General features: G+C 45.8%; 1 protein-coding gene and 1 long non-coding RNA gene across 8 annotated transcripts in view; both read right to left on the reverse strand.

The window, feature by feature from the left end:
- PC (pyruvate carboxylase) overlaps positions 1–15,394 on the reverse strand; it is a 250,399-nt gene that overhangs the window by 78,043 nt on the left and 156,962 nt on the right. For all 7 annotated transcript variants that reach the window (XM_081892242.1, XM_081892239.1, XM_081892241.1 and 4 more), the window contains one exon: positions 3,751–3,933. In XM_081892242.1, coding sequence (XP_081748368.1) covers positions 3,751–3,933 — 183 coding nt within the window. The remainder of the gene's footprint in view (positions 1–3,750; positions 3,934–15,394) is intronic.
- Positions 11,358–13,488, reverse strand: LOC309359331. The gene is made up of 3 exons (XR_014163817.1): positions 13,032–13,488; positions 12,636–12,742; positions 11,358–11,931 (listed from the first exon to the last, which is right to left on the reverse strand). It is a non-coding gene; the product is annotated as an uncharacterized lncRNA (long non-coding RNA).

Consider the following 15,394-nt stretch of genomic DNA (forward strand, 5'->3'; position numbering starts at 1 on the left):
CCAACTGCCATGTGGAAATTTAGTATCAGCAGGAAGGAAATAAAAACACCTAAACAATGGAAGCAATGACACAACCTTCACCAGATGTTTTGGACTACAAGTCCCATCAGCCACAGCCATCATACGATAATGCTGGTTGGGGCTGATGGGAACTGTAGTCTAAACATAGGCTGGATGGCCACCCAGCAGGGCTTATTTAGCTGTGATTCCTGCCTTGCAGGGGGTTGGACTAGATGACCCTTGGGATCCCTTCCAACTCTACAATTCTATGATTCTATGCCAAGCGTGGATGGCAGCTCCCTCCTCCCTCTGATGAGCTGAACCTCAAATGCCTTTTCCTGCCTTGAGGTACCTGGCTGAGCTCTGGCTCAGCAGTGCAAACTACCTCCTCCCCTTAATGCCGCCTGGCAGCAGCTGAGGAGCCTGGCTCTGTTGTGCCAGGGAGCCTCCATTGTCTCCTTTCCCTACAAGCAGCCAAGTAGCTACAAGGGCCTCAGCAAACTGAGAAGTGACATCCCTATGTGCACCAGGGTGGTGAGACAGAGGCCCTTGTCGATGTGTGAGATGAGAACCACAAGCAAAGCGAAGGACCCACAGACTGGTCATTTTCCCAGAGTGAAAATGGACTGGTGATTAAACCAGTCTGGGAATTACGGCTCTGGGAGGGGAACAGGGGAGTCTCCCAACAGCTCTGAGCACCCTTAGCAAACTGCAGCTCCCATAATTCTTTGGGGGAAGCCATGACTGTTTCAAGTGGTATCACAGCACTTTAAATGTATGGTGCAAATGTGGAATAGGTTTCCTGACTCTCGTTGACGAGCGCCTGCCTGTATCAGTTTCTCAGACCTTGCTGATGACTGCTACAAAGCCAAGGTAGGCCCCAGGCCCCAGGCCTGAGGCCTCCACCCCCAATGCCTCCCTGGATTCTGTTCACGATGCTAACAGGAGAGAGGGTGGAGCAAGCAAGCAAGCAAGCTTAGCCAGCTGTGGTGTAGTGGTTAGAGCGTTGGACTATGAACTTGGAGACCAGGGTTTGAATCCTGACTCAGACATGAAGCTCACTGGCTGTGACCTTGCGCCAGTCACCCCCTCTCAGTGTAAGCAACATACCTCCTAGGGTTGTTATGAGGATAAAATGAAGAGACGCACATGAGCTCCTTGGAGGAAAGGTGGGATATAAATATAAGTAAATAAAGACACTGACCCCCGAAGCAGGCCACACGCAGCTGGACATTTGCTGGGCCGCGCTGGAAGAAAGCCCCTTGCCTTGACAATACTGCTCTTCCTCACATTGCACAAAGCACTGTGAGGTTTCTCAATTTCTCACACCCTGCCTCTTAAGCGATACGAGTGACCTGTCTGAAACCCTCTCAAATTCTGCAGCCAGCGAAGTCGACAAAACAGGTGGCTTTGGGTGTGTTTGTGGCCTGCCCAGGGTTGAAAATCCAGGCATGCCACTGCACAAGCATGCAACAAAGTAGGAAGTGGACCCTATGACTTCCCCCTCCACTGTAAAGCTCATGAAAAGCCTCACGGCAGGTTTCCTGGGACAGAAGGCCCAGACAAGCAGATGTCCTCATGCCGTGGCGCCCTGCCAGTCAGCAACAACACCTCCCAGCGCAGACAAGCATATGGCAGGCGGCTGGTCCTCCCCTGGCACTGAGGCACCGTATGGCATCACTGCAAGGGAACCAGCCCTGCCGATGTCATCTGATACCAGCCCAGAGGAGGGGATCGTCTGGTTGCTTTGTCCCCCTGTGGAGTGAAGGAGGTCAGGGGAAGGGGAGGTCTTAACAAGGGCAGCGATACTGCAGGTTGGCAGACTCTGAACAAGCTGAAGGCGCCTTTGCCAACCTGGCGTCCTCTGGATGTCCAGCTTTAGCCAGCATGGCTGCAGGAGGAGTCGTTCAAATTATCAGAAGGGCAGCAGGTGGATGCAGCATCCTCTGTAACAACCAAGGCTCAGCAAAACAAGTCTTCGATCTGAGATGCCGAAATTCAAAATCCTGCCTCAACTGCGCTACTCTTTCTTGTCTCTCTCCCTGCGCCTTGAGTCGTCAATTTATTTCTTCATTTAGGCCAGTTCTGTGCCACTTAATATATGAAAAATATCTCGAAGCGGTGTACGTGAAACTAAAGCAACAACAGACAAGTTAACAACTACTTTACAAATATACAGAGTTACATATAAAAATGTTACATTAATACATAAGGAACATGGGAAGCTGCCAGATCTGCAGGATGCTCTTTGAAAACATGGGTGCCTACAGAGCAGCTGCTGCTTCTACTTTCAATGGACTCCAGAGGCCAACAATACACAATGTAATGTCAAGGCCAGCATGGCAATTGATGCCACGGATAAAGGAGCAAGGTTTTCAAGCTGAAGTGGAAGAGCAAGGATGTCACTTTGCCACTCTCACACGCCTGGGAAAGTGGGTTTGAACACTATCTGGCAGCTTCTACTTCAGCGAGCACTGATAAGATATAGTTTTGGCTAACATGCAATTTTAGGAATAGAGTCTGGGGGACCATTAACTTAATCCTTGCTAGAATTTTAAAATGTTTTGAACAGCCAAGGTGGTGTAAACGTAACGGAATAGACAACTAGCAGCTGGAGGGGGAGGAAAGGGCAGAGAGCTGTGGGGGGGGGGCTTTTCCCAACCTCTGGACCCCCAGGGAAACTCAAGAAACCTGCTGTACCTGGAACTGAGTGTGAAGAGTGCAGCTGAATGTAGCACAGCTGTGGGCAGCCTGAGGAAGTACCACCCACCTTAGACCTGTCCATTAAAACCATGTCCAGAGTGAGAGATTAGGGTGATGTTGGCTGTTTCCAGGAACTCTTATTGTCATGAAATTTTGTGGGTGAGCTGAGAGCTTGTTAGGCCCTGGGTGAGAACCCGGAGGCTGAGAGGTGTGTCAGAAGGAAAATGAATTGATATTGATTTATATATATTAATAACTTTGTATTAATGTAACATATGTTTTTATAATATTTTGTTTAAGTTGCCTGTTGTTGCTTCAGTTTTTTGTACACCGTTTAGAGATAGTTTTAATATATTAAGTGTTGTAGAAATAAAAATAATCCATCCATCCATCAAGTCAGTCCATTGGTTTGCCCAGCTCAGTAATGTCCACACTGACTTGCAGCAGCTCTCTAGGATTTCAGGCAGGGAATCTCTCCCAAGGAACTGATGATTTGGTTAAAGATCAGAAAATGTGTGTTTATAACAGCATTAAAAATAATTATAAAAAGAAGAATGTAAGAACAGGATGAAGAGTCCAATGCAATGCACACTTACCATTGCTTTTAGACTAGTGTAATTGTAGTAACTTACCATACAGAATCTTGGGAGTTATAATATGCAGAGGATATTTAGTGTCTTTCATAAAACTAGCCCCCAGGATTTTCCTAGGGGAACTAAAAGGCATAGGAATCCAATGGATGCATGTCTATTCAGAAGTAAGCCATAGAGACTTCAGTGAGACTTATTCTCAGCTATCAGTGCATGGAAATGCAGCCTTAAACTGATCTATATCTGTAGTGTGCAGAGACTCAAACTGCATGGAAAAGGAAGTATTTATACAGTGGCTGCCAAAATTAATCTTTACACACATCCCTTGCCCCAAATGGATATATAAGAGCACGTGTTATAAGGAGAAACACCAACAGGTCAGCTGCCCCTAGCACAAGTCTCAGCCTTGGCAAACAACAAAATCCGAAAGCGCATGAGCCTGGAGGCCCTTTCCTACCTTGACCCCGCGGATGCGGAACTCAGCCAGGGCGCGACTCATCTTGGAAGCTGCCGTGGTGTGGTCTTTGCCGTGAGCAATGACTTTCACCAGGAGGGAGTCGTAGTGTGGCGAGATGATGGCCCCCTGAAAGGCGGAGGCACTGTCCAGTCGGATCCCCATGCCCTCGCCACTCCGGAAAACCTAGAGGAGGAGAGGTCCACAAGGTCAAGAAGAGTTTCCCTGGGAAATAACACATAGCGTTTGATTGATGATCGATTGAATGCATGCTAGTTTACTGAAGCTTCCACATCTGCAGTTATTCTTGGATTTAGTCATGATTTTGATGCTGAATTTCCTGGCTCAAAGATATGAATTGTAGCAGTTAGAAATGCTCCTCTGAAATATGAGGTGAGCATTACAGGCCCCAAAGTTCTTCCCTTTAAAGTTTCAAAAGAGATATCTTAAGATTACAGCTCAGACAATCCCAATAACCCCAGCATTTTAGCTTTATAAATAAAGCTAAAATGCTGGGGTTATTGGGAAATATACTTCAAATATGAACCAATTGAGAAGGCATTAATAACACATTTATTAACAGCAGCTAGAATAGTAATCGCTAGAACTTGGAAAACCTTGCAATTAATGAATATTGATCACTGGTAAAACATACTCTGGCAAACGGCCCATAATGGAAAAGCCGTTGCAAAAACTGGAAGGTAGCAATGAGAGAGGGGGCGGGGAAGATACTTTTTATACTGCATGGTGTGATTTTGTAAATATACAAATGGAATAACACAGAGACGAGAAGTACCTACAACATACAGTCTTGGGAAAAAGAAAGTGCACCCCCTTTGGATTATGTGGTTTTACATATCAGGACATAATAGCAATCATTTGTTCCTTAGCAGGTCTTGAAATTAGGTAAATGCAACCTCAGATGAAGAACAACACATGGCATCTGTCTCATGATTTAATTAATAGAAACAAAGCCAAGATGGAGAAATCATGTGTGGAAAAACTAAGTACACCCTTACTGCTTCCATAGGAATCAAGAGGTTAAGTAGCAGACAGGGGATGCTAATCAAATGTCCTTGCTTAACTGATCATCAGCAAGTGTGCCAACCTCTATAAAAGCAGAAGTTTTAGCAGTTTGCTGGTCTGGAGCATTCAGGTGTTTTAACACAATACCAAGGAGGAAAGACAACACATTCCCCTTCAGCCTCACAAAGTGTTAGGGTTAGTAAGCTGCATTTCACAGAGTCAGACCACTGGTCCATCCAGCTCAGTGTTTCCTACACTGACTGGCAGCAACTCTCTAGGACTCCAGAGAGGGAATCTCTTTCTTCCATACCTGAAGATGCCGCCAAGAATTGAGCCTGGGACTTACTGCGTGCAAAGCAGGTGCTCTAACCACTGAGCTACAACTCTTCCTTTTAAGCAACTTAACACCTTTAAACACACTTGCTCTCCAACCCACCCAGGCTTTCTCCAGGCAAATCTACTGAGGAAAGTGGGGCATATTCTCTCCACTCAATAAGTGACCAATCTCATAAACAGGGAGAGGACAATCTGCACCCCCAGCCAAAGAGTCCACTTTAACCCCCCTGCCCCCTGCTTTTTGGCTACCATCTCCAAAACTGGGGATGGAGAGATTGCTTGAGGAGCTGGATCAGATCCCCAGCTTGGCAGTAGCCTCATCTAGTCGACTGCAAATCAGTTTTATTTTTTATTCTACTAATACCCACCCACTTCCCTTGCCTAAGGAACTGGCCCCTGGGGGAGGCAGCGATGGCCACCGACACGGGTGCCTGTAGAAGAGGACTAGACAAATTCATGGATGAGAGAACTATCAATGCCTACTACTCATGCTGGCTGCGCTCTGCCTCGACAGCTGGAAGCAGCAATGCTCCTGAATATCAGTTGCCAGGATCCACAGGAGGGAACAGGCCTCTTGAGCTCAGATCCTGCTTGTGGGGTTTCCCATAGGTATCTGGCCAGCTACTATGAGAACTGAAGGCTGGACTAGATGCCCTTTGGGCCTCACCCTGCAGGCCCTCCTTATGTTCTTCTGCAAAGCGGGTGCTCTTCCCCTGAGCTACAGGCCTTATTATTAATGTAAAAAGTACTACTCTGGAATCAAAAGTACAAAGAAAACAGAAAACTGAAGAATGTATGAATGTAAGAATAGCCTTGCTGGATGAGGCCTAGCCCAGCATCCTGTTCTCACAATGACCAACCAGATGCCCCAATGGGAAACCCACAAGCAGGATTCAAGCACAAGAGCGACTCCTGTGGCTTCCAGCAAGTAGATTTCAGAAGCATTGCTGCTTTCAGCTGTTGAGGCAGAGCAGAGCCATCATGACTAGTAGCCATTATGAGTCCTCTCTCGTTTAAAGCCATCTTCTTCTCCTTAATTTAATTTGTTAGTCGCTTTAACTTGCACAAGACAATGCGCCCCCCGGGGGCCGGATTTAGGTTTGATGAGACCCTAAGCTATTGAGGGTAATGGGGCCCTTTATACGTCCAGCTGTCCTTTGTCAACAACAAATTGTCGCTGTTTTTTGTGTTGAATATATGCTATATGGTAATTTATGGACCAAGTAAGTATCTAAAGCCATTTTCACTTAACAAAATATGTATTTTATCAAAGTAATTGTTGGACCGAAATACAATTTTAGGGAGCAGGCAGGGCCCATTACTTACATCATAGGAGCCTACACAACACAAAACACTGTTCCTGTATGTAGGTTTTATTTCATTTGTTTTTTATCTTATAGTTTTGAAATGTAGATCCAAGTTTTTTCCATTTAATTTTTTTGGGGGCCCCCAAGAGAGTGGGGCCCTAAACTATAGCTTGTTTAGCTTATACATCCCCCTCTCTGCCCCCTCTCACAATATATATATATATTAAAACCAGGGGGCAGGAATACATTAAAAATATCCCACTCCCTTCTGAAAGGCCACAGATAATTAGAGGCCAAAGATCTGGTTACAGAGGAGTTTTTGCCTGGTGCCTAAAGATATATAATGATGGTGTCAGGCGAGCCTCCCTGGGGACAGCATTTCAAAAGTATTAATCTTACATTAATGCTACTTATTGCTTTTGTTTTTGCTTCTTTTAATACCCTCCCATTCCCAGAAGAATAAGCTGCCAGTTTCCTTCTGGAAAAGGTCCTGGCATGGAAAGATGGCAGCAGTAGCAGGAGCAGAAGAGGGGAGAGAGAGGCAGAGAAGACAAGTCCAGAGTTTTATAGCTGTCCACACACACACACACACACACACACACACACACGGGGAGGGAGGGAGAGAGAGACGTGCTTCAGGAGGATGCAATCTCCATTGTTCGCAGCACTCCTCCTGCACTTTGGTCAGTAAGAAGCTTAAGCTGATGTGACAAGGCCCTTCGGAGGCATGCAGTGCAACGTACAACGTGCCAGCTTGTGTAACATCACTGGACTTTCAAATTCAGGCCCTGGGAACTGCTTCTTACGGAGACGGCTACTCGGGCACAAGACTGGACACTGGCTTACTCTGCATGCCTGCAATCATACAGAACAGAACCTGTCTTTACTCAAAATACATGAATACAGTTCTGAAAGTCCACACTTTCTTTATTTTTTAAAAAAGAAATCAAGTAAGCTTCTAGTCTTCAGGGTGGTAGGCAACATGATTTACGAGAAGCTGAACCTAAACCAGGTGTTCCAGGAAATGCTCAGGCCTGAACTCTGGCAAATTCCTAGAGAAAGCAAGTTCTACTTCAGTGGGGAAGCCAGTGACAAGTCCATCTCTGAACACTGTCTCCCCCTGGATGGCTTTGGTGCCCCGTATTCGCCTAATGGAGCAATGTTTCCATTTTGCTATCATTTGAAGAGAATGAAAAGGTTCCAACAAAAACTATTTTATACGTTTCACTGTTCGTCATGGCAAAACATTAAGTAAATAAATTATGCAAGTAATTACATTATTCCACAGCATTCACTTCAATGCAAAGGAACCATGATGCAAATTAAAACAAACAAACAATCAATTATACATCATCATATACTCTTTGCAGCGTGAATAATATAGTTATTATCATTTCTATTTGCTGAATTAATGTCCGTTCTGGAGACAGGACTAATAAGCGAACATTGGCAATTTTAATCGCTCTCTTTTTCACTGGAATTCTCTGACATTCTTACTTGGTTCTCAGTAGGATTATGTTGCCCACAAATCCCTCATGGCAGAAAGTGAGTCACGTGTGTGTGTTGTAAGACAAAGCAAAATGGACCCTAAGCTTATAGACTGGTTGATAGTTTTTGTAACCCATCAAGGAGCTACAGGTACATGTAGGCATTTTCCAATTTTATTGTTGTGGCAATCCTGTGAGGTGTGTTAGGCTGAGAGACAGTGGCTAGCTGGTCACTCAGCTGCCTATATTGCCAAGCAGAGATTGGAACCCAGGACTCTCTTATCCATCAAGGACATCAGCAGGGTTTTTAAAGCTATCTGCCTTCAAGGAATACTTTCTACGCAGATAAGTTTGGCAGTGGTTAGGGCCTATGTCAATTGTTCCCATCTCTGAGTACAGTACTGCTACTACCCAGCAACCTCCAATGGTGGTGGGACTCCAATTCCCATCAACCCCAGCTGAGTTGGAGTAAACAATGGCTGTGCTGGCTGGGGCTGATGGGAGTTGGAGTCCAAAACAGCCATGCTGGCTGGGGGTTGATAGGAGTCCAAACATCTATTCTAGAGGACACCGGCTAGCGAAAGGTTGAATTAGAATAGTTTGAAAATCTCTGTTCTACTCTGCACTGGGTCACCCGTACAGCGCCTGACACACCATTAACACCAATCAAAAGATGCAACAGCAAAAAGGGTGAATGCTATATTCTGTGATACTTAATTGGCCTTATGAAGAAAAAAGCAATCAAGACAATCTCTGAACTCTGCTGCTTCATTCTCACCAGGTCCTTGACAGGTTCAGGAAGCTGAGCTCTGAGCCCCGCGCTGCTCTGATTGAGATTCAACCCAAGAGGCGTGTCATGAAAAATGTGAGAGTTATGTCTCTCCAGAGGCTGTGCAGGAACCAAAACATCTTTCTGGATCTCTCTGTCTCTCCCCCCTTTTCTTATTTAAACAGAAGGGGGAATTTGTTATCAGAGGAAATCAGGAGACTGGTAAATGGCCTCGCTGGCAGCCAGAATAAATCACACCCCGGCAACCTCGATCCTTCCCCTCCAACTAATGAAGCCAATAAATCAGTCGTGCAAACTGGAGCAGGACCCGAGTTTTGCTTACAAATTCTCTCTAATGGGGCTCCGTGGCAGATTAGGATTAAGAGGGTCTTCTGTCTCGTGAAGACAGAGAGCTTCTCATTGTGGAAGGGTTTGCCCAAGGCCACTTTGCCCCATCTAGAATAATAGAATCATCAATTGTAGAGTTGGAAGGGAACCCAAGGGTCATCTGGTCCAGCCCCCTGCCTAAATGCAGAACCTTACATTTATCCCTATTGAAATTCATTTTTTTTAGTTTGGGCTCAGGTCTCCAATCTCTTATGGGCATTCTGAATCTTGATTATATCTTCTGCAGCATTAGCTACCCCTCCCAGTTTGATGTCATCTGCGAATTTCATAAATATCACCTTAATTCCTTCATCCAATTCGTTTATAAAGATGTTGAACACCAGTGGGCCCAGGACAGAACCCTGCAGCATCACACTAAACCACTTTTTTCCAGGATAATGAAGAACCATTAATGAGCACTCTTTGGGTTCATTCAGTCAACCAGCTACGAATCCACTTAACCGTTACCTCATCCAGCCCACATTTTATCAACTTCTCCACAAGAACATCATGGAGGACTTTGTCAAAAGCCTTACTGAAATCAAGATACACTACGTCCACAGCATTCCCCCAATCTACCAAACTCGTAACTCCAATAAGAAATGAGATTTCTCTGGCGTGATTTGTTTTTGAGAAACCCATACTGGGTTTTAGTAATGACAACATCCTTTTCTAAGTGTTCACAGATTGATTGTTTAATTAAATGTTTTTGGACCTTTCCTGGTATCAATGGCAAGCTGACTGGTCAGTAGTTACCTGAATCTTCTTTTCACCCCTTTTTGAAGATGGGGACAACAGTTGTCCGCCTCCAGCCCGCAGAAAGCTCACTTGTTTTCCAAGAATTATCAAATAGTACAAACAGAGACTCTGAGATTACATCCACATGCTTCTTTAATATCCTTGGGTGCAACCCATCAGGCCGAATTCATTTAAAGTAGCTAGGTGGTCCATGACAACCTCTTTTTCTATTTTGAGCTGCAGCTCCCTCCTTGCATCGTTTATACTATTATCACCAAGTTAGGCACCGCTTTCCTTTCGGGTGAAGACAGGGGCAAAGCAGGTGTTGAAAAGTTCCGCCTTCTCTCTGTTACCCAATAGCATTTCTTCATTTTTTCCACCTGCACCTTGGAGCGCCTTCTGCCTAAAAAAAGGAGGGGGGCAATGTCGCAAAGTCTAAGCATATGCACATTTTATTATACGTGGGATTTCATTTGCATTTTGAAATGGAGATGGGCCAAATGGAGATGGCAGAACACATCAATCCCGGGTGTCAGAGAATCCTCCTTAAGAAGCAGCTGTGCATTGAAGCTTTTGGTTTGGGGGCGGAGGAGCTTCCAAACTGCTTTCCATGGGGGCAGATGTCACCTCTTCTGATAATTAAAAGCGCAACTATCTCCTGCCCACTGATTTTATTTGGTTTCCTGTGATCCGCAGGCAGTGGCACGGCTGGGTCAATGAATGGTGCTTGGCTGCCACTCAAGACCCAGCACTGGGTTTTTTCTTCTTCCTCATCTTCGGGGTAGAAATAAAGAGCCAAGTCAATTTTCCTTAGCACTCTCTGGTTGACATAAAAAAAACTTGGGCTATCAAATTAGAAAAGACTAGAGGCATTGTTGTCCATGTGTGCATTTTGGGGGAATGGCCAGCTGGCCAGAGGAGGCCGTGGCGTGGGAGAGACAGCTGGCCAGACATGGGAAAGGCTCACTGGAGGGCTGTTGTGACCGTAGAAAGGTCCTGGCGACAGACCCTTTGGCACGTTCTCATCACAGTGCAGGAGCTACCTGAATACTTGATAGGCATATGCAGAGTCAAGAGATTCTGGCCTGCAGCCAGAACAATCACATTCACATAGTACATGGGCAAAGCAGAGGCAATATATGGTTCTTTACCCAGATGGACAAAAGAATGAAGTGGGGAGGGTGAGAGAAGGAAAGCAGAGGTTATTAACTGTCTTTAAGTATTAGAGCTTGTTCAGCATGTTTTGTGAGACTGATAGAATCTCCAGTTGAAGGCTCTCAAGTGAATGACAAGCTAGACGGACGTAAGGACATCAGAAGAGCCTCCTGGATCAGGCCAATGGCCCATCTAGTCCAGCATCCCATTCCCACAGTGGCCAACCAGGTGCCGGTGGGAAACCCACAAGCAGGATCTAAGCGCAACAGCCCTCTTCCTGCCTGCTGTTTCCAACAACAGGTTTTCTGAGGCATTACCGCCTCAGACTAAGGAGGCAGATCACAGCCAACGTGACTAGTAGCCATTGATATTCTCCTCCATGAATTTGTTCAATCCTTTTTCCAAACCATCCAAATTGGTGGCCATCATTGCCTCCTGTGGGAGAGAGTTCCATAGTTTAACTATGTGCAACCTGAAGAAGTCCTTTCTTTTACCTGTTCTGAATCTTCCAACATTCAGCTGCAATAGATGTTATGTCCACAAGTTCCAGTGTCATGGGAGGGGGAGAAAAAACTTTTCTCTATCCACTTTCTCCATTTTTTGCACAATTTTATAAACTCTTTTTACGTTTCCTCTTACTCGCTTTTTCTCTATAAACCAACGAGTCCCAAATGCTGCCACCTTTCTTCATAGAGGAGTCTCTCCGTCCCCTTGTTCATTTTGGTTGTCCTTTTCTGAATCTTTTCCAACTCTACAATACCCTTTTTGAGGTGAGGCGACTGGAATGAATGGTGTGACACAGGATAAGGCTGTTTCTGAGGTTTATTTTTGCCCATGTTATTCTGGGGAGAACATAAAGCTCTTTTATATACTGCTGTGCTTGGAGGTTCTCCTTCAGCTGCCATTGCCAAAAAGGTGTTGATAGATGCCTTCTCTTCCATGAATATGCCTCTCAACCCCTAGCAAAATCTTTTTTTTCCTGGTGGGCAGAAAGCAAATTCCATAATAATGTGTTAAGTATATTGAAGCTGCTCCCACATTAGTCTTACTAGATGACACCCAACACATGCTTCCATCTGCCCCCTCCCCACCTTGAGTTTTATGAAGGAGGGAGGAAAACATCATCCTCTGGGCAATTTCTCAATTTCTGAAATTCCACAACAGTCCCCGGTGGAACTAAACTGTGTGATCACATACTGGGTGTTTTCCAGATGAGGTCTCCAGTTCCCATCAGCCCTTGCCAGTTATGGCTGTGCTGGCTGGGGCTTATGGGAGTTGTAGTCCCAAAACAGTCAGAGGGCTGCAGGTTGGAGAACACTGGGCTAAATTATCTCTCTGGCTCATCCCAGTTCTACTGTGAACATGTCATGTTGCTACAGCAGCATTCCCCAACCTGGTACGCTTCAGATGCTGTGAACTACAACTCCCATTAGCCACATGATGCTGGGACTAATGGGAGTTACACTCCAAAGCATGTGGAAAGAACCAGTTTGGTGAGGGCTGCTTTGGGCCTCTTCCTGTTTATCCCAACTAAGCTCCATTTTCCCCAGCCCCCTTCCAAGGGTTGTCTGCTGTTGTGTCTCTTTGAATCCTGCCTCATCTTTGCATCCCGCTTTCACCCCAGTGCCAGAATTGTGTCACATGCAACGGAAGAAATCTTCTAAGGCAGTGCCCTCTCCTTACATGTCTCTGAGATTTGTCTCCTTCTGCTGGCTGAATCTTCCTCTTTCTCCGCCTGACATAATCTCAGCTAAGAAAAGCCACTCAGGCAGAAGGCTACACGGTGCACTCTGGAACAGGAGAAGCAGGCAAAAGCGCAAGGAACCCTCCTTGTCTGTTTAAATTAATCATCACCCCGGAGATGCAAGGACTCTCCAGCACTCAAGCGCATCTGCACCGAGGCAGCCAGAGAAGCTTTTAGGGACTGCCTCCATTAGAAGGTGGCTCCTTTCCCAGGTCTTAAAGGGCCACTCAGGCTCATGGGAGGAAGGCCCTGTTGCCTGCAGGAAAGGGCTAAGTGCCAGAACCCCAGGGCACACCCTACGGACAAAAGAAGACCCCTGGTGGTCTAAGGTCCACCTTCTTTCCAACCATGGCCAAGGAAATGGAGGCACAGAAGACAACAAGAGGGATCCCAAGGCCATCTGCTCACTCCCCAGCAACTGGCGCTCAAAGAATAGACCGCTTCTAAATTGGGAGGCTCCTCTGAACAATAGAGGGGGGAAATGATGGAACCTAAGTGAGGAAAAGCATGTACCTTTGTGTTGCAGATGAAGGGCATAGAAGACCTGAACCTATCTGAAAAGAGGTACAGAATGGTTTCAACTTTCTTACAATTTTAATCATAGCGCAATAAAGGAAAATATTTCTCTCTAATTTACATCAAGGTCTGCCGACATGGTGCCCGCTAGAACTCCTTGGACTCCAGTTCCCCTCATGCCTGACCATCACCCTTGCTGGCTAAGGCAGATGGGAGTTGGAGTCCAACAAAAATCTGGAGCGTATCATTTGGGGAGTGTTTTTCATATTAGCCCCCCCCCCCTTATCATGCTTGGGAGTGCATATCACATTGCTGGGCTCTTGGTGTCATTTAAAAGCACCTTGTAAAAACAGCAACAGCAACAGTCAAATTATTTGCTAAAATGATTCAGGACAGATAAAATAAAGTCCTTTTTCATGAAGCACATAAACGATGGAACTCTCACCCACAGGAGGCAGTGATGGCCACTGACTTGGAAGGCTGGATAAAAACTACTGGAACAAAAGACATTTGGTGGAAACTAAAGATGCTATGCCCATGGCTGAGGATAATTGTTTGAACCCTTCCAATGGGTGCTGGGGTGGGGAGGGAGGGAAAGGAAAAAAATGTATGGGAAATTTAAAAATTGGAAGGAGATAATATATGTATGTAAAAATCCCGAACTCGAATAAAATAAAAAAATACAAAATAAAATAAAATAAAAAATAAAAGAGGATTGGGTAAATTAATGGAGAAGGCAACTGAAGTCTACTAGCTATGATGGCTACGCTCTGCCTCCACAGTCAGAGACAGTAATGTTATGCTTCTGAATACCAACTGCTGGAAGCCACAGGAGGGGAAAGGGCCCTTGTGCTTGGGACCTGTTTGTGGGTTTCCCACAGGCTTCTGTTTGGCCACTGTGAGAAGAGGATGTTGGACTAGGTAGGCCTTTGGCCTGATCCAGCAGGGCTCTTCTAAAGTTATTAAAGAACCCTGGATCTTTATGTTTCGTAAAGAAACACATCAAAGCCTGCTTCTGCCCCAGGTTAAGCTGGACACCTGGATCCAGGCCTGCCACTGAACTCTGCCCAGACTAGGTGAGGAGGGGAACTCCTTTGACTGTCTACCGGGAGGGTGAGTCGCCTGGGAGCAGTTACACGGCAGCCAATAACTCCAGAGCGGTGAACAAACGATGCTTGCCTGCCAGGCGGGGATAAATGTCAGAGCCCATCATATATCTCTGTGCTATACACCAAGGACGTGCAGAGAGCCCCGGCCGACTTGATGGCTCGGTGGCTCAATGAGAGAGGCAGCTTCCAGCAACCTGTTCCTTAAGGCCAGGCAGCCGAGTTCCTGACAGGTCTAGAGATTGCTGAAAAGAATGCAAGCAGGTCCCTGCAGGATGAAGGCCAAAGGCTCGGTTGTCCCAGATTCTGTTTCCCAACTAGGAGCCACCAGGTGCCTCCCCACTGTTGCCTCCACCAGCCCTGCCTCTCAGGGGAGGTGGAAGAATTTGAACTCAGATCCCAGTTTCTGCTAAAACCTTTAATGCTCAAATCAGTATGGTACACAGGCAGATTAGGGTCCAAAGTCACATCAAGGTCTATGTATGGCTAAGCTTCTTGTTGTGGTACAACAATATTCAGACTCTGATTACTGCAGAGAAAAATAACTCACAAATTACGTGTGTCTAAGGGTAAAGGAAACCTGGAACACTTCTAATGCCGTTTGGTGGGATTTCATTTCATATGTGTCAAATACAGATATACAAAACTCTCTTCCCCCACCAGATCACAAAATCTAGCCTTACTGGTGTGTTTTTCTACATTTTATTTTTCTACAAGCTCTGTACTACTCCTATGCGCTGTAAGTTTGATGCTTTTGTGTTTTTGATTTTATGCTAATGCAATTAAAAAACAAAAGACACAACAGGTGCTCTGCATGGCTAAGCATGCTAGGATGTTGATCCATTAAGCGATATGCCCCCTTGAGTCATATGGGGCGGGCAAAGCTTCAGAGTTGCAAGCGGGACTGTCCTTTGTATTGGGCAAGCAAACAAGAACTCCTTCTGGTGGGCTGAGCTTGTGCTGTCTGTTTGTACCTGTGCTGGCTTCTCTGACCCAGGTGATGGAGGAGGCCATCAGCAACAGTTCTGCCCCAGGCTGCACAGTAAGGTTCTCCTGAGAGGATGGGCTGCAAACAG

The sequence above is a fragment of the Podarcis melisellensis genome (genome assembly GCF_964234715.1).
Source record: "Podarcis melisellensis genome assembly, chromosome: 16".
NCBI classification, from domain to species: Eukaryota; Metazoa; Chordata; class Lepidosauria; order Squamata; family Lacertidae; genus Podarcis; species Podarcis melisellensis.